Raw genomic sequence first — 19,674 nt, 5'->3', positions numbered from 1 at the left:
CTTACTGTTTCCATACATACATAATACTGTTACACTCTTAGCAGAAAAAAACTCATCCCACCCGCGTACAATCATTTTTTTTCCTTTTTCCGGTTGCCGAATTCAAGTTTTGACAGTAAGGGGTGACAGAATTAATATTATAAAAAATCATTTAGGAGTGATAACAGCTGAAACGAAAGAGACCCCTCTTGAGCATAATTAATTTGAACTCGAATTGATCTGTAATGGACCCACGTGAACTGGCTTTCTACTCAAATAGTCCAAGCATTAAACTTCTGGTTTCAAGTCAAAATTAAACTCTTTCTTGTCCTCTAGAAAGAATGTGTACCTCAAGCGTTTGCCAATGAAACTTTGAACAATGCTAAAGCTAGAAGCTTTAGTTCCTCAGCTAATAATGAGGTCCGGTCATTAATGAAGTTTCTGAACAAATTTTTTGGGCTATAATTGCCCTTTTCGGTTGGGTTTGACTTAAAATTAAAAGTGGAAAAACGTCCTCGGTGAGATCCAATTAAACACCTCACCTACAGCTTACGTTTCGAAAATATATAATGCCAACACACACACACGGCCTTTCCGTTTTTAACTTTTTTAGACTTCGAACATGGAAACTTCTCGTGAAATATAATTCCTTTTAAAATAATCATTCAGCAATCGCAATGATAATACTCATTTCTTGCACGTAAACAAAGGCTGTCACTTCTTCTCCACATATTTTATGGGATTTTTTTTTTCTCTTAACCATAAATTCTGGGCGGCTTGCTTGATCAGCTGATTACTGATAGCGTTTGGACCCGAAGAATAAAATATAGGTGTACATACTTAGTATTCAATCAATGTTGTCATTTGATGTAAACTGTCTGGTCTGTGCTCAAAAGTCACGAAGAGGGGAGGATGGTGTCAGGGCTTAAGATGCGGTCCGTGTTCCTGTCAGCTATCATGTTTTACCAAATGAGTTGCTGCCACCAATTTTCTCCTTTAAACTCTGCTCGTATTTCTTTCAACTACTTCGACGGCCCATTATATCTCCGTACCTCCGATTGGCCGATTTCTTTTCCACCAATGGTATACATCTTTATCATGAGCAAATTAACTACTACCTTTTCTGTTAAACGAAAATCACACCCACCTGCAAAGATTTTTTCTTTTTCTTTTTTTCCCACTTAATACAGACTCATTCTCCTTTAGTCTCGGTCGTTCTCGTTCATCACTGTGGTTAGAGCTGTCAAAATTTGATACGATCAGATTATTCGACATAAAAATGATACGAATAAGTGGATATAGGTCGTTAAATTTAATACAATTATTAAATGGGTTGGATCTAGGTCAACACGATTTTTTTTTCGTGTCGGATTAAGTTAAATTTTTTCACCCATTTATCTGACCAATGACACGATTATATTTTTTAAATTAATTTCTAGGTACTTATTACTAAAAATTAAATATTGAACACGATTCTCTCTTTTTTTATATTTTTTTTAAGGATGGGTATATTCTCAGTGTCTTATTTATAAAATCTTTATTTAGACTTAGAATTTTAATAGTATAAGTGTGTAAAAACTTAAATAGTGTAAATATGTAATATTTTGGAGTGTGTGTAACATTTGTCAAATATGCAAATATTAAACGGGTTATTGGATAACCCGTTTATTTTTTATGTCAGGTTTGGTTCTTAATATTTTGACACGATTATTACATTAATCGTTTTTTAGTCGACCTAAATTTAACACGACACGAATATGGTCCAACAACCCGTTTTGCCAGCTCTAGTTGTGGTCAACATTACTCGTGAGGCTTCTCCGCTACTGTATTAATCTCTAACGGTGTCCCTAGAATTTTAGTTTGACGCGATTTTATATGTACTTAGTCCAAAATGTTGGTTGTGCTATGCCAGAGGAAAAGAAGTTCATAAAAAGAAAAGCAGCCGTTTGCTTTTTGTGTGAATACATATTTATATATGATTTTTACAAAATCCTAAAAGTAAATAATCCTGATTTCAAAGTGCAAAAGGAGAAAGTAAAAAGAGTAAGGTACAAGACAACAACAATAATCAAATTGTTACTTGCAAATGTTGTATAAAAATAAGAAAAGTAAAGAAAAATCAAGATGATCATTTGAAAACTTGTGGGGTTCTTTATTATTTAATTGACTAAATTGTCATGTTTGCAGGGTAGATGTTTGTTTTGCCCTTATATTTTGAGTTAAATATACATTTAGTTTTTATATTTAAAAAATATCCCAAGACATCCTTATTGTTAATAAAAAGAAAAAATAATAATTTATTAAACTTAAAAATAACATAAAATTTACACAAACTTTTATATTATTATTTAACTTTTAGGATTAATTTGGCAAATTATTGTTTTATAAAATAATTATTAGTGAGAATATTGTTGTAAGAATATTATTAAAAAAGGAAAAAAAATAATGGAAAGAATGTAACATACTTAATAATAAGGGTGTTTTGATGTATTCTTTTTTTAAAATTTAAGAACTAAATGGACACTTAAGTTAAAATATAAGAATTAAATTAGCATTTACCCAACATGTACAGGCGTCAATATTCCTATATCTCAATTTATTTACTTTTTAGATAACTCTAAAATTAAATTTTCAATAAACATACAAAACCGAAAGGAACCGATAATATTAATAAAAAAAAATTATGTGCCTATTCTTGAAACATTACAGAAAAACTTGGGTTGTAGCAATCCAGGTGTCCTTTCTCTTTTTATTAAGGACTAAGGATGGAAAATGACTCTCTCGCTTAAAAAAAAAATGTTGAAAAAGGACTAGCTATTTATGAAGCTAGCTATTGCAAGAGGCTACTTATGAAACTGGCTCTGCACCTCTTCCAGCTTTTGAGATGATGACATAAAAACATTTTAATTTTTAGCATGTGCTTTTCGATACCCACCTCAAAAAAGAAAGCACTAAATTATGATGATAATTTACTAATAAAAACATTACTTGTACGAGGGCACTGGAAAAATGCAATATAATTGACTTAAATCTCCAATTACATTGATTCAAATTTTGCTAAGTTGATGCACACACGGCTTTAGAGCTTTAAAGTTTAAAATTCTTATTCAGTAAAGCAGTACATATACATACTCAAATCTCTGCCTTTATTGCATGGCAGAGAGCATATGCAAGAGACCATACCATCAACACATAACTTATCTATCATTATACAACCACACACACACACACACACACACACATATATAACCTTTCAATTCAGGTTTCCCCAATATGAATATATGAAGCAGAACCCCCCCCCCCCCCCCCCCCCCCTCTTCTTTTTTTATAATAATTATATGTGTATATAACTCAATCATATGATATGATTTGTAACGACAGAACCCTCAATCCGTCATGATCAATTTTACAAATCAATCAAGGTCGTTTTAACGATGAAAAAGCAGTGTCGTAACAGATCATATATATAACTAAGCATAATAGTAGGTTATCTAATTAATTAAGCCACACTAGCTACCATTTCAACTCCCTGGTAATTACCACCACATTTGCAGATCTTTTCTAACATTGGCTTCAGCTCCCTTGGGTGCACATTCATCATGAGCCCGTACTTCATGAACAATGTCAGCGACATCTTTTGCTCCACACGGTGGCCGGGAACCACCGTGAGGTGGTAGCGCAACAACACTTCCGCCGCGATCGACTTCATTTGTAAATAAGCCAAGTCTTTCCCTAAACAAATTCTTGGACCAGCATTAAACGCCACAAACTTGTATTGATCATGTCCCTCATACTTGTTTCCATCTTGTGAGAGCCATCTCTCCGGCTTGAACTCTAAGCAATCTTCACCCCATATAAATTTCATCCGTCCAATGGCGTATATCGAGTACGTAACCGTTGATCCCGCCGGAACAAAGGTTCCGGTGGGAAGCACGTCGTCGGAAACCACATGCTTTGAGTCTTGTGGCACTGACGGGTACAGCCTCAGCGTCTCGGACAATGCTGCCTTGAGGTATATCAATCGGTCCACTTCTTCAAACACTAACGGTTCCTCCACCCATTTTGACACGTCCGTGCCACGTGTCTCCAACAGAACGGTGCAGATTTCCGTGGCGATTTTATCTTCCACCCTAGGGTTTTGACTGACCAACCAGAAGAACCAGCTCATAGCTACTGATGATGTGTCACGTCCAGCTAGGATGAAGTTGAGTGCCACGTGTTGCAGAAACTCGTCCGAGTATGACTCTTTTTTCTTCATAAACCTAGACAGCAAGTCGTCATGCGGGGTGGTGGTCGCAGCTTCACCTTGCTCCCGGTCCCGGCTCGCTAACTCAAGCTTGCGTGTACTGATGATGTCAGACAAGTACTCGTCGATGTGTTTAAGGCTTGGGCCCATGCTGACTTCCAAGCCGAGGCGCAGGTATTTTCTCAGCTTCCAAATAGCTTGGGGCAAAAGAAAGCGTTGAAGCGTGGCTTCAGTGGCTCGATCAAAAGCCACTGCGAAGCTGTTTTCTGGAAGCCCCTGGGACAGCGTTTGTGGGTCCTTCCCAAAGGCCAATCCGCAGATGTTATCAAAAGTCATTCGAAGCAGCAGGTCTTGAAAATCAACAGGCTTGGCTTCAAGCTGTGCCACTTCAAGAATAGGGCAAAATCTATGCTTTATGGCTCTGCTCACCCAGCGAGCCATGGCTTGGCGCAAAGTCCTGGTGGTGAATTCCAATGCAGCAGTCTTCCGCTGGAACAGCCACGTGTCACCATCAGAATTGAAAATCCCGTCGCCAAGCAAATCGTGGAATGCAGCTTGCCACGTGGGACCCTTTGGATAGTTATCAAACCTGGCCTTCAAAATATGCTCAACATTTTTCGGATCACACGTGACAGTCACGAGACCCTGCTTGCGGCCTAAAACTGGAATAGCAAATATGCACGTCTGATACGTGCCGCCACACGCGCGGAGGTTGTCTGAGATCCAGTCGTGCAAGCGTTTAGAGTTCTGGAAGAGGCCCGGGAGACTGCCCAATAGGGGCCAGACGCGTGGACCACTCAGGGACCCCGACATGAATCTGAACCATAGTAAATAAGCAACTGTAGCAGATAAGATCATTAACGCGGTTGATGTATCCATGATATCCACAGCTCGCACGTTATCACCGCAGATAATTCCCTTCTAAACGCTAATTCCCCCGAAGAAAGACAATTCAAAATCCAAAAGCAAATGCTCTCTAGCACGTAAAAACATAAAATAAAATATAAAGTGTTGTGTATGTTGAAATGTAACTTTCAAACGGAAGTGATGAAGCGAACCAGACTTGAACAAATGAATTGAAGAAACGAATTAAAACCCAGATAAGAAATTGTCGAAGTAAAAGCGTCTGGTTCTTGTTCTCTTGGGAAGTGAAGAAGAAAGAGAGAGAGAGGGTGGGAGCAACGAGAAGTGTGTGAGGCAAAGAGAGAAAAAAGCAAACTGATTTATAGATAAAATGAGTGAAACAAAATAAATAAGAGCTAGCGACGGGCTGTTGTTGAAATTTCCCCAAGCCTATCTAGCTTTGCTTATATAATTAAACACACAGGCACAGCCAGCCAGCCATTAATGGCCAACTGGGGTCGTTGAAAACTTGATATATATATATATATATATATATATATATATAGATTGATGTGATAATTAATAACTAAAATCACTCGCAATCCTTTTTGTCAATATGAAAAAAGCTTGCATTTTATCTTTTCATACACAAGTAACACATGCACAACATAGTAATATTAATATTGGAGACTACTACTACTGCCTTTTTCATCTCTCTCTCTCTCTGTTTCAATAGGTGATTTTTCTATTAAAAAATAAATAAAAAAATAAAAACAAAAATTAAAAAGGCTCACCTAATTTTGCAGGAAGTTTCTCCACCACCTTAAATTCCAGCATTGAATGAAAAAGTAGTACAGGTAAATGAGATTAGTTGAGAAGTGAATATGTGTGTGTGTGTGTGTGTGTATATACACAAATTAACACATATTTGTGTGTGACATGCAATTTGTGGTAGGATTATTAAAGACTTCTATATGTATGTTTCTAGAATAATAATAATAATAAGATGAAGAAGATATATAAAAGACGTCGGTGGTGACTTTTTTTTATTATTGCTTTCATTAATGAAAAATCGGTCTTTTCATGCTTGCGATGTTCGCTCGTTGGGGTTGGGTGAGGAAGCCTAGCATTTAATTGCCTGTCTTACACGGAATCATTTTATTACTCCTAATTATTAGTCCCTCATTACCCACAAGTCACAACTTGCAATATTAGATTAATTGAAACACCACCATGAATAGAAAATTAACTTAAATTTGTGCACGGCTAAACCAGTAACCACCATGTGGTCAGTGTGTGTATGAGGTTTAATTCGCAATTTGCATGGCAGCAAGATCAATGCACAAGTGTTATGATGTTATTTTAGCCTTTTAGGATCTTGAAGTCCCTGCGGAAAGAACAATGACACGATTAATTATAGCCAAGGATTGATAGATAAATTGATGGTCGCAATTTCTTTTGCTATACATACATACATGCTGTTAATTTTAATTACCAATTTACCACACAACTTTAGTTATTTTGTTTTGAATCACGAGACTTAATTTAAAATTCCGTTTCAGACTGCAATTATTATTTTGTCAATGTTAGTAACTGTAATTCAATCAAATTATTTATCAACTTTTATTCTGCAAATCGTAGCTAAAACACCATCGTCATAAAGGACGGCCTTAAATGCAACGCATAACTGATTGCTTCCTTTTCTGTATATCTACGTCATCAAACGAACTGACTACTGATTTGTTCTTCCAACAAATAACTACACCCATCAACTTAATTACCCTTCAAAAATAGAAAATCAATGATGACTTAATCTCTTATATTGTGTGAGATGGAGCTAGATAGCGTTGTTGAAGTATCATATTTAGAATCTTAGCACTAACCATCTTGTCCATTATCGTGTCACTTTTTTGTTTTTTTAAAAAAATAATTGTAATATTTCTTAAATTTCTCTTGTGTAACATGTTTTTAATAGGTTTTCTAAAATATTTGTAGCATTATCCTGACCCAAGTTCATATGGATAATGTTCTAAATATAACTAAATAAGTCATTCTAAATTACCAAAAATAAAATAAAAAAGTTGTTGTAATATAATCCATTAAATTGGTTAAAGTTGTTTATAAATGAGAGATCATGTTGAAACTCTAAAAATAAACTCAACGCGATTATTAAACAAGTGATAAGAAACCCAATTCATCTAATAATAGTGTCATTTCTATCGGATCCAAGTCGATCATCATTTTGTGGTTTTTTTTTTTAATAAAAAAATTGAACCTTGGGTTGAAAAAGTATCCGGTAATGACATCTAATATTCTAATTGAACATATTAAACAGTCTACAGAAAGATCAAAAGCTGTCGGCAAGCATAAGGAGAGCCGTCGGAAAATAATACATGCATGTAGATAAGGGGACCCTATGGCCTATGACAAACGGGATGAAAATAAATAAAAGCTGCGGCTGGCTAGCCCCTTACCATGCCCATGCAAGTGTGGTACACTTGAGCCATATGTCCCATGTATGTATATTAATTTTATTTTTCATTTTTTATTGATACATAAATTAAATGAGCTAATTACTCTCCGTTGCATTAATTTGCATATATATATATATATATATATATAACCCACAGAACATGGTGTACCTACTCTCTGGCAGCCTGCGGTAACGAGTAATAACAATTTTTGCGGCTCTGGCGGCCGCTGCATTGACTCGTTGGCTATGTGCTATCATCACAGGCTGAATCAGAATGTGTTCCAATTTTCAAATAACTCAAAATCTTAAATATTTTCAAACGTAAGATAATTGAACATCCCTCTTTTTATCAATGACAAACTTCTGACAGCAACTATATATATGATGGTATAAGGTTAAAATTTATTTCTAAGACCTTAATAATTCAATCACTTTTATTAACAGTAGCTTTATAAAAAATTCGGCTTCAATTTTATTCTTGAACAATAGTATGAAAACACACACATATATATTTTTTATTGTTTTTAGTGACTTTTGAACTGGGCCTTAAAATTTTAGATATAAATATATACATTTAGAATTTTAATGAGTGTATTTAAAAAAAATAAAAATAAAACTTTAAAACTTAGACTGGGCCAAGAAATGGGCCAAACCCCATCAATTCTGATCCTACACTTTATTTCCCGCACCATCCTTTTGCTATTGGGCCAAATCCGAACTTCTTTACCATCCTTACCAAAAGTAAATAAGCGGAGATATTTCTTTTCAAAAAAAAAAAAAAAAATTAGTGGAGATATTTCTAATCACTATAATTTTTTTTTTTAAATTCCCATCTCTTAACGCTCTACGTAACTCCCGTAATAAAAAATTAGTGGAATTTTTTTTTTTAAATTCCCATCTCTAGACCCAGCCGCCGTCACGATCAAATAAATAACACGTGTCATCAACTTTTTCGTATTCCTCATCTGGCTGCGCGCCAGCAGCAGCAGAGGCGTCTGGTGCACGGCAGCTTCTCCAAATATGACCTTCGTCTCGTAATTTGATCACTTCAAAACCCTTTTTTGGTTCTCTTTAATCCTTAGGTTTCATGCCCCAACTCCAGAATTGCCACCTTGAGCTTCATCTTCTTTGATTTCGTCATTCTAGTCATCAATGTCCTTCACATCTTTAACTATAGATTCAATCCTCATCCTGAGGTTAAATTGTTTTAAAGAATTAATTATGACTTCACCACCTATTTATCTTTTTTTTTTTCAGTAATTTCATAGAAGAACAAAATGAAAATCAACGTAAAAATAACTAGTGAGAGTTAACGAGATAAATAAAGGGATAATATATTACCACACTTGAAACTTATTAATTACTGCAAAAGGACCCATTCGTGGATGAAAGTAAAAACTTCTTAGTGTAATTAATATTTACATAGGAGTTTGAAAAGAGAGAGAGAGTAGTTATGGAGGATTTCACTGATGAATATGACAGCTTTAATTTATTTCTTAGCATGCTAAATTGTGAACCAGCTGCCCATCTATAGAACTAGAAATCCGATGATCGGTGTTAATTCAATTTGTGACCCAGAAAAGAGAAAACTCGAAGGCAACTACCGAACTATGTTAGGTAATTACGTTAGATCATAAATTATATTATCTATATATATGGTGCGGATCGGCTTATATTTATAACGTTATAACATAAGTTTATTGAAAAGAAATCATAATAAAACGCACCCCTGTGTGCTCCATTATAACGCTATGTTATAGTAGCCAAGAGTACGTATTAATATATTATGCAACCGAACTTAATAGTATCGCTTAATTGTGCACTCCAACGCATCACTTTGGTCACATTCACACAATATAAGATGGAAGAAATCAAGTGTTTTCCAACTCGATAGTCACACATGTCGCGTTCTTCTTTGAGAAATAATATGTATAAGTATTTTTAAATGTACGTGTGTGGACTGTTGAGTCATATTTAATCCCTTCGTTGCCGATTCCTAATGCATGGTGACATATTTACTTTTTCACCTTGGCCCATTTAATTTATAATGTATCATTGCTTAATAGAGAGTATAGATGAATGTGACGAAGCAGGGTTGAACTAGAAATGACAGAAACATGCATTAATCCTAAACGCCAAGCATTCAAAATGAGATTGAAACCAACCCAACGTATGCACAGAAAGGGAACCGTCGTGAATTTATTTTTTATTTGTTAAAGCAATACGATTGAGAAATGTGGAGAAAGAGAAAGATGAGGGTAATGTCGGAAATATGGTGGAAAAGCAGTTGAGGTGTACTGAGAAATGGGGTGGTACAGTTTTAGGAAATTATAGGGGTGCGAATAGCACTGCTCATTAGCAATTAGCTAAAGCTCACATTTTACAAAAACTGAATTCTAATAAAGGAAAAGTGTCCATTCTAGCTTGATTCCTCACGGCTTGGAGAGAGAAAATTTTTAGCATATGTCAATTAATTTACGTATGATATATATAATTAAATTTAATATAAACATTACATATATAATAGTTTTTAAAAATGAATACACATATTTTATAGTATTATTTATGTATAATTGACATGATATTATTGATGTATTTTAAAATTTTTCTCAGAGAGAATTAATACTACTTTTTTTTTTTTTTTTTGGGATAAGGATTAAGGAGAATTACTGCTACTCTTTAACGCTGATAATAAAGGAAAATCTATCTGCTGCTTGTTATTAGTTACTAGAATTAGAAGTAAATTGTCGTGCAAATCCATGAGATCATGGAGGAAGGCAGCAAAACCCTAGGTAGTAAAGCGACCCGTTATCCTCTAATAAGAGCCAAGCCAATAGCTGTGATTACAATCGTTGAAGGAAGGCCGAATTTCAAATGGGTCCAAAACGAGAGAGTATACCCGGAGGGCTTAGAGCGACGAGCTTGCTCACACACAATCAGATTCGCCGCTGAACCCAACAGTGACAAGTTTCCAGCGACTGTGCTCACCCACGCCAATATCAGCCACGCTTTCTTCTCTTCGCTTTCAGATATTGCTCCTGCTGAAGCTGCCACTCGTGCTCCCAGAAGAAGCACTGAAAATGATAATTTAATTAATAATGATTATACGTACGTACGCGGTTAAAGAATAAAATAAACGAGACGCTAACCGATAGTGAATGATATGCGTTTGTTATAAACTAACTTACCGGTAGGTACATTTGAAGCAACATTTGAAAGCACAAGAATGATAATTGCAAGAATTGAAATGCCGCCAACACGATTGATTCGTGCATGCGGCTCCATTAGTGTCCATAGAGTGCTTGGTATTCCTGTTTTGTTGAAGCCTTCAACCGTAATAAACATGCCACAGAAGAATATCAAGAGAGAGTATGAAACCTGCAGTAGATTAAGAAGTATACACTAATTAATTAGTAGCTTTAATTGTACGTGGCTTTACTAACTAAGATAATGCACCCTGTTTACGCGCGCGAGCATTCATAATTGCAGAAAAATTACCTTGTCTAGACATGGCCCTGCATCCTTAAAATCAAGGACTACAAGCACAAGTGCAGCTGCTAGCGCAGTCCATGACATGTTTAATCCCATAAGCAAAGCAATCAACATCCCCAAGATAACGAGGTATGTGCAAGTTTTCCATGACACTCGCTTCCAATCCCATTTTTGAGTGTTGTCTTTTTTTCCTTCAGCCAACTTTGGTGACACCCCAAGTTCGATATCACCTCTTGCAACAATCATCTCTGCAGCCTGATCTTTGGAAGCAACTGAGTTTTGTGTGGACTCAAACTCGCCACCAGACAAATTGCATAAATCATTTTCGCTTAAACTTCTGCGTCTTTTAGAATTCCCACACTTGCTGTCATTAACGTTGATAGATGACATACACATCGGTGAGAAACAGTGCGGACTTGTATCATCGTCTTCAGCAAAAGCACTTTCTTCGTCCTTTTTAACAGACAAGACCCTCCAGTACATGCACAGGAGAATCAAAGTATTTACAAAGACACCCACAAGCATTGAAGGTAGAATTCCCAATAAGAATTTCCCAAATGAGATGCCACTTTGCAAGGCAATAACCAAGTTTTGGGGGTTACCAATTGGAGTGGCAGAGGATCCAACATTAGCACTTGAGGCCAAGGCTAGTAAAAAGGGATGAGGTGAAACACCATTTTGTCTAGCAATCTTTAGCACGAACTCAGTCAGAATGACACAACAGGTATCATTTGTGAACAAAGCACTTGAAAGGGCAGAAATGAAGCAGATTCTGCAGAGCAAGTCCTTTGCACCGCGACTTCGCCACGAAAGCACTATCTCCAAGTACTTAAACATGCCTGCTCTTTCAAGGTAAAAGCTCACAACCATGGTACCGAAAAGAAGGCCAAGGACTGAGAGATCTATGGCAGCGAATGCTTCCTTTGGGGTGATGACTTTGAAGATGATCATGAGCATGGCTCCGAGGAGAGACCCTGCAGTTCTTCCGATTGGTAGAAATGGAACTGCTGGGAAGACTGCCAATATCCAGAAAATTACAAATGCAAATGAACCTAGAACCACATTTTCGGTTGGAGCCAACGCCATCTCTGTTCTTCAATTTTTGTAAGCCTAATTTTAATTAACCCTTAGCTCATGAACAAGAGAGAACTCTATTACTCTAGCAATTCGGACAATATTCTAATACAATCACACACTCATTACTACCAACCAATTACTTGCAAACAGATAAGAACATTAGTAGTAAAATATTAAAAAAAATTAAAAAAGTTAGGTTTACAGGAGCTCTTGAACTTATACCGAAAGTGATCCACTTCAATGCCTTAAGCCTTTTGCATCCGACAAGCTCTCGAGATATTGTTATATTGATTATATTGGTCATGCTAAGTCCGTGGAAATAATAGATACAAAGACAAAACAAATTAAATAACAGTGGTCCAAGAAGGCCGGCAACAATAGGTGTTATTCAGTTAATCGGAGGAAGCATTCTTTGTAAGTCAAAGTTGCACCAATTCCTTATTTTGCCCGAGGTGCTTAGAATACGAGATTGGCCATGATGGATGTACCCGGTTGCAACTTGCAATTGGCGAATATATGTCCAGGCTCCAGCAGAAGATCACTGTATTGAAAACGAGGTTGATAAATCAGTCAGCAGAAAAGTAGTTCATGTGATGAGCATAATTTATATACATATTTTACCCTTAATAATATAATTGCTAGTTATATTTATTTGTTATTTTTAATTAATTGAATTGTTTTATTGAATAGGGAATTAATTGGAGATTGTTGATAAAAAGGGCATGAAAACACTTCAAATTGAGAAGGAATAAAGATTAAATTGGAAGACAAAAATGCAACCAAGAATTAATGGAAGTCAAGAAGACCAAAATTGGAAGTCAATCTCTTCAAAGGATAAACGGTGGGCATGCATTTGGAAAGCAAAGATTTGGCAATTTGGAATGCATGTGCTGGGCATTAAAAGAGGAAATCATTAATTGGCCTTTTGCTTTTGTGGTCAAACGTGTGCTTTGCTTTCAAAGTTTAGTAAGGAAATAATTTTAAAAGGCCTTGGTGAGTGGGCTTTATAAGTCGGTGGAGAAGAATTAATGCAATTAGAATCCAATAAGGATTAAGCAAGTCAGTAACATTATATAAAGGCAAGAGGGCCACGGGAGGAGAGAGAACTGGAGACGCAAGGATTCAAGACAGAGAAGAAAATCTGCAGCAATTCGGCTTCCCCATGGCTGAATTTATTTATTTTGTTGCTCCTAATTCAAGTATGTCTAACTAATTTTCTTATACTGAGGTTAAGGATGAAACCCTATTCAATGAAATAATTATCAATTCCCTATATATGTTCTTTGATGATTATGGTTTTTATTTCACATGATTAATTAGATGTTAATAAAATCTTTTCATCAATTCTGTCATGCATTATTGATTGTTAGGATTAATATTCAATTAAATCTATGCTTGGATTTATAAAGTTTATACATGATTATCTTTGATTCTATGTCTTTCATTAAATTGTTTACATAGAGTGCTTAGGAAAACTTTGACTCTTTGTTATTCAATATGTTTACATGAGATTCTTAGATGTCATATTATTAAGCAGAAAAAGAACCTACATTAGATTTAATTACTTGGGCTTAATTGTTATATCCATGAGATGACATAGATTGATTTCGAGTTGTCACTCTAAAATTGGGGATTAATTAATAATTAGATAATTACTAGTTGAATAGTGGTGGATTCTGAAACCTTGGTAATTCTTATCTTATTGAATTCTCCTTTATTTTAATTGCTTCCTTAGTTTAATTGGTTTAATTTTCTTAAAAACTCAATTTGCTCAACTAGGTTAGAATTAATATTAATTTTAGATTTAAATTAGACTTTTTAATTTATAACAATCCATGTGGGATCGACCTCGTTACCACTATTCTATTTCTAGATTCGTGCGCTTGCGAGTATATTAAAATTTTCACAACAAGTTTTTGGCGCCGTTGCCGGGGACTGTGCTAGAAAGTCAGTTTAATCTAGGTTGATTTGATTCTTCCACTAGTTATAATTTAGATTGTCTTTTATATTTTTTTTAATTAAAAAAAACACAAAAAAAAAATTTATTTGTCTTTAAATTCATTGTTTGGTTGTTTGATTTCTTTTATTTATTTTTTATTATTGTTGATTTGTTTTATTTTATTTTGTTTTTCTTTCTTTCCTTGTCTAGTTAGTTTATGAGTGTTTGGGAACGTGATTTAACAAATCGTTTGGTTAAAAGAGAGTCGATAATTGATAGTAGTCAAACTAGTTCTTTAGAAGTGATGGATGACCCAAATAGACTATTGCCAATACTTCCACCAGTGCAAGCAGAGAAAACCCTTAGAGAATATTTTTCACCACTTGCAGCCAACCAACCATCTTGTATTGTGTTGCCACAAACCACAGCAACACACTTTGAACTCAAGCCCTCTGTCATTCAACTTTTACCATCTTTCCATGGGTTAGAGAGAGAGGATCCATATTTGCACATTAAGGAATTTATTGACATATGCTCTACATTCCGTTTTCAAAATTTTAATGATGAGTCAATTAGGCTTCGTATGTTCCCTTTCTCATTAAAAGACAAAGCAAAAGCTTGGTTGAATTCACTTCCTGCTGGGTCTATTAGTACATGGGATGAATTGAGTAATAAGTTTCTCACCAAGTTTTTCCCTATGTCTAAAACAAATGCCCTTAGGAGAGAGATAAGTGATTTTTATCAAAGAGAGGGTGAGCAATTTTACGAGTGTTGGGAAAGATTCAATGATTTACTCCTTAAGTGCCCCCACATTGGTTTTGAGAAATAGAGACTTATACAATGCTTTTATAATGGTTTAACCATGTCGAATCGTCATATGGTAGAGTTTATGAATGGTGGGAGATTTTTGAACCTACATGAAGGGGCTGCATGAGATTTCTTTAATTCACTTTCTGAAAATTCTCAATAGTGGGATTTTTCAAATCAAAGGGAAAAATTATCTCAAGTTTCTAGAAATGGTCTATACGAAGTTAAGGATGACTTTGATGTGAAAGCCACTCTAGCTACACTTTCTAGGAAAGTGGATGCCTTAGCTCTGAACCAATCAATGAATCATCATCCTAGTGTAGCTAATGAGGTTTGTGCTCTTTGTTCTAACTTGTCTCATACAGCACAAAATTGTCCATCATTACCAGCCTATCAAGAGGCTTATTCTGAGCAGGTACATGCCTTACAATCATATGAGAAAACCCCCAATAATCTATATTCACCCACATATAATCCTAATTGGAGGAATCACCCTAATTTTTCTTGGAAACAAAATCAACCTTTGTCAAACCAAGGAGGACAACAGTTGAACATGCCCAATCAACAATTTGTCCCTCCTAACCAAGTACATCCTCCTGCCCAACAACCTATGTCTCAATTTGTTGCACCCCAACAAAGAAAGCCTTCTTTAGAGGATACACTTCAAAGTTTCATTCAGTCAACCCAACAAGCTTTTCAGTCAAACACTCAAGCTATTCTAAAGCTTGAACATCAATAGGGTCAATTAGCAACTACAGTAGCTGAGAGAGAAAAAGGAAAATTTCCAAGTCAACCAATTCCTAATCCCAAAGGAGTGCATGAAGTTGGATCGAGTTCAAGCCATCAGCATGAAGAAGCAAAATCTGTTATGACCTTGAGAAGATGAAAGTTATTTGACAACAAGGTGGAGATTCAAACAAGAAAAACATATGAGCCTACTTCTTCAGATCCAGTTCCATCACAAGACTCATCACCAAATGATCCTGAAAAGAGTGGCCCGCCAGCTTACATTCCCAAGGCTCCTTTTCCTCAAAGGTTAACAAAGGCAAAGAAAGGGACTTCAACAGGTGAGATTATGGAAATCTTTAAGCAGGTAAGTATAAACATCCCTTTACTCGATACTATTAAGCAAGTTCCTTCCTATGCCAAGTTTTTGAAAGATTTATGTACTAAAAAGAGAAATTTACATGTCACTAAAAAGGCATTTTTAACTGAACAAACTAGCAATTTACTTCAATGTAAAATGCCACCAAAATTTAAGGATCCTGGTTCTCCTACTATCTCATGTGTTATAGGGAACCAATGTTTTGATAAAGCATTATTGGATTTGGGTGCTAGTGTTAATCTCTTGTCTTATTCTGTTTACATGCAACTTGGACTAGGTGAGTTAAAATCAACTCCTATTATTTTGCAACTTGCTGATAGATCAATGAAAATACCTCGTGGTATTATAGAGGATGTGTTGATACAGATTGACAAATTTTATTATTCTGTTGATTTTATCGTTATTGATACTCAGCATGTACATGATCCTAAGAAACACACTCCAGTTATTCTAGGTCGTCCTTTCTTAGCTACAGCTGATGCTCTTATTAATTGCAGGAATGGAAATATGCAGCTATCTTTTGGTAATATGATCATGGAATTGAATATTTTTAATGTTACCAAGCAGCCACAAGAAGAAGATGAATTTGTTGAAGCAAATATGATAGAGGAATTAGTAGAAGATTCATTCATTTCTAACCATACTGATGATCCATTAGAGGCATGTCTAACTCATTCTGATTTATCTTTTAATGATGACAGTGCAATTGCAGAAGTCAGCGCTTTACTTGATGCACCTCCAATTACGGACACAACTAAATGGAAGACAAAGTCAGAACTACTGCCTCATTCTGAGAAGAAAATTGGCCCATCTGCAGAGGCACCACCAAAATTGGAACTCAAAGCATTGCCCGACACTCTGGAATATGCATTCTTGGGAGAATCTGACACTCTACCTGTTATTATTTCTTCTTCCTTCGATCTTGAGCAAAAAGGTAAGTTGTTATGTATTCTAAAAAAACATAAGGAGGCAATAGGATGGACCATCGCTGATATTAAAGGTATTAATCCAGTAGATTGCATGCATCGTATTCATCTTGAAGAAAATGCTAAACCTATTAGGGAAATGCAACATAGGCTAAATCCTAACATGAAAGAAGTGGTAAGAGCTGAAGTAATCAAATTATTAGATGCAGGAATTATTTATCCTATTTCAGATAGCTCTTGGGTTAGCCCTGTGCAAGTTGTTCCTAAGAAATCTGGTGTTACAGTAGTTACTAATGCTAATAATGAATTAATTCCCACTAGAGTAACTACAGGTTGGCGTGTTTGCATTGATTATAGAAAATTGAATTCATTCACAAGAAAATATCATTTTCCTCTTCCATTTATTGATCAAATGCTTGATAGACTTGCAGGTCATGATTTTTATTGTTTTCTAGATGGATATTCAGGTTATAATCAGATCCCTATAGCTCCAGAGGACCAGGAGAAAACTACTTTTACTTGTCCCTTTGGAACTTTTGCATATAGGAGAATGTCATTTGGTTTATGCAATGCACCTGCTACATTTCAAATATGCATGCTTAGTATTTTTTCTGATATGGTTGAGAGATTTCTTGAAGTATTCATGGATGATTTTTCTTTTTATGGAGATTCTTTTGATGAATGTTTACAGCACCTAACATTAGTTTTGCAGAGATGTAAAGAAAAGAACTTGGTTCTAAATTGGAAAAAGTGTCACTTCATGGTAAAACAAGGTATTGTTCTTGGTCATATAATTTCCAGCAAAGGTATAGAAGTCGACAAAGCTAAGGTGGATTTAATTTCTAATCTTCCATATCCCAAATCCGTAAAAGAAGTAAGATCTTTCCTTGGACATGCTGGTTTTTATAGAAGATTCATTAAAGATTTTAGTAAAATTTCTAGACCTTTATGCAATTTACTTGTTAAGGATGCACCTTTTATCTTTGATGAATCTTGTCTTGATGCTTTTGCAAAGCTTAAGAAATTGTTGACTTCTTCACCTATCATTCAGCCACCTAATTGGGATTTGCCTTTTGAAATTATGTGTGATGCATCTGATTATGTTGTAGGAGCAGTTTTAGGACAAAGATTAGATCGTGCCTTATGTGATTTATTATGCTAGTATGACACTCAATGATGCACAGTTGAACTATTCAACTACAGAAAAAAAAATGCTAGCTGTGGTATTTGCACTTGATAAATTCAGATCTTATCTTATAGGTTGTAAAGTGATTATTTTTACTGATCATGCTGCTTTAAAATATTTGTTTACTAAGAAAGATGCCAAGGCAAGATTGATTCGTTGGGTGTTGCTTTTACAAGAATTTGACATTGAATTTAGAGATAAAAAAGGTTCTGAAAATATTGTGGCGGATCATTTATCTCGCCTTGATCTTAAATTTATTCTAGAATCTTTACCTTTGAATGAGTCTTTCCCAGATGAGCAACTTATGAGTGTAAATGTTGTACCATGGTTTGCTGATATAGTTAATTACCTTGTTACAGGTCAAATCCCAGAGCACTGGGCTAAGCAAGATAGAACAAAATTCTTATCTAAAGTGAAAGACTTCTTTTGGGATGATCCCTATTTATTTAAATATTGTGCTGATCAGATTATTAGGCGATGTGTTCCCGATAATGAAATTCAAAGTGTTATCTCATTTTGCCATGAACAAGCTTGTGGAGGCCACTTTAGTGCTAAAAAGACAGCAACAAAAATTTTACAATGTGGTTTTTATTGGCCTACTCTTTTTCATGACGCTTACTTTTCTGTTCTTTGTGTGATAGGTGCCAACGTATGGGTAGCATTTCAAAGAGGAACATGATGCCACTCAATCCTATTCTTGTGGTTGAGATCTTCGATGTATGGGGTATTGATTTCATGGGACATTTTCCTCCATCTTGTGGTTATCAGTATATATTGGTTGCAGTAGACTATGTGTCGAAGTGGGTTGAAGCCACTCCATGCAAAACCAATGATCATAGGGTTGTAGTGAAATTCTTGAAGAGTAATATTCTATCTCGTTTTGGTTTTCCTAGAACAATCATTAGTGATGGTGGTACCCATTTTTGCAATAAACCTTTCAAAACTCTTTTGAACAAATATTCCATTACACATAAGGTTGCCACCCCATACCATCCTCAAACCAGTGGCCAAGTAGAGATTTCTAATAGAGAGATCATGCAGATTCTAGAGAAAACAGTTAGGCCAGATAGAAATGATTGATCTTTGAGACTTGATGATGCATTGTGGGCATATAGGACTGCTTTTAAAACACCAATTGGGATGTCGCCTTATAGACTTGTATATGGAAAAGCATGTCATCTGCCAGTAGAGTTGGAGCATCGTGCATATTGGGCTATCAAGAAATTCAATTTTGACATGCAGCAGGCTGGTTCCAAGAGAAGATTACAACTAGCAGAACTTGAAGAGATCAAGAATGATGCATATGATAATGCTAAGATTTACAAGCAACGTATGAAAGTCTTTCATGACAAGCACATTTTGAGAAAATCCTTTACACCAGGTCAGAAAGTACTTTTATATAATTCCCGATTGTATCTCTTTCCAGGTAAGTTACGTTCTCGATGGTCTGGTCCTTTTGTAGTTCGTAATGTCTTCCCTTATGGAGCAATTGAGATTGAAAATTTTAAAAATGGTGATTTATTTAAGGTCAATGGTCAAAGATTAAAACCATTTTTAGAGTTAAGAACACCAAAAGTTGAGGAGATACTTTTAAATGATCT

General features: G+C 35.5%; 3 protein-coding genes across 3 annotated transcripts; 1 reads left to right on the top strand and 2 right to left on the bottom strand.

Annotated features, from left to right (window-relative positions):
- Positions 1–3,057: 3,057 nt before the first annotated feature.
- LOC102627840 (cytochrome P450 86A22) lies at positions 3,058–5,519 on the bottom strand. Its single transcript, XM_006476482.4, has one exon. It carries the CDS (start codon positions 5,102–5,104, stop codon positions 3,479–3,481), a length of 1,626 nt encoding a protein of 541 aa, XP_006476545.2. The 5' UTR covers positions 5,105–5,519; the 3' UTR covers positions 3,058–3,478.
- A 4,714-nt stretch (positions 5,520–10,233) lies between these two features.
- Positions 10,234–12,546, bottom strand: LOC102627359 (silicon efflux transporter LSI2-like). Its single transcript, XM_025098342.2, has 3 exons — positions 11,040–12,546; positions 10,730–10,919; positions 10,234–10,615 (listed from the first exon to the last, which is right to left on the bottom strand). Exons 1-3 carry the CDS (start codon positions 12,117–12,119, stop codon positions 10,350–10,352), a joined length of 1,536 nt encoding a protein of 511 aa, XP_024954110.2. The 5' UTR covers positions 12,120–12,546; the 3' UTR covers positions 10,234–10,349.
- Positions 12,547–14,911: 2,365 nt separating this feature from the next.
- Positions 14,912–19,153, top strand: LOC107174952 (uncharacterized). Its single transcript, XM_052438183.1, has 6 exons — positions 14,912–14,929; positions 15,020–15,271; positions 15,761–15,949; positions 16,034–16,895; positions 18,148–18,400; positions 18,715–19,153. Exons 1-6 carry the CDS (start codon positions 14,912–14,914, stop codon positions 19,151–19,153), a joined length of 2,013 nt encoding a protein of 670 aa, XP_052294143.1.
- Positions 19,154–19,674: the final 521 nt, after the last annotated feature.

This window comes from Citrus sinensis, chromosome 3 (genome assembly GCF_022201045.2).
Source record: "Citrus sinensis cultivar Valencia sweet orange chromosome 3, DVS_A1.0, whole genome shotgun sequence".
In the NCBI taxonomy this organism is placed as follows: domain Eukaryota; kingdom Viridiplantae; phylum Streptophyta; class Magnoliopsida; order Sapindales; family Rutaceae; genus Citrus; species Citrus sinensis.
The sequence above is the reverse complement of the archived record's forward strand: the minus strand, read 5'-3'. Positions and strand labels throughout refer to the sequence as shown.

Coding starts and splice junctions, on each gene's coding strand:
- LOC107174952 (XM_052438183.1), top strand. Junction 16,896..18,147: donor CTTCGATCTTGAGCAAAAAG/GTAAGTTGTTAT, acceptor CTTATCTTATAG/GTTGTAAAGTGATTATTTTT. Junction 18,401..18,714: donor AGTGTAAATGTTGTACCATG/GTTTGCTGATAT, acceptor TTTGTGTGATAG/GTGCCAACGTATGGGTAGCA.
- LOC102627359 (XM_025098342.2), bottom strand. CDS start 12,119: ATGGCGTTGGCTCCAACCGAAAATGTGGTTCTAGGTTCATTTGCATTT. Junction 10,920..11,039: donor CAGGGCCATGTCTAGACAAG/GTAATTTTTCTG, acceptor AATCTACTGCAG/GTTTCATACTCTCTCTTGAT. Junction 10,616..10,729: donor TGCTTCAAATGTACCTACCG/GTAAGTTAGTTT, acceptor TATCATTTTCAG/TGCTTCTTCTGGGAGCACGA.
- LOC102627840 (XM_006476482.4), bottom strand. CDS start 5,104: ATGGATACATCAACCGCGTTAATGATCTTATCTGCTACAGTTGCTTAT.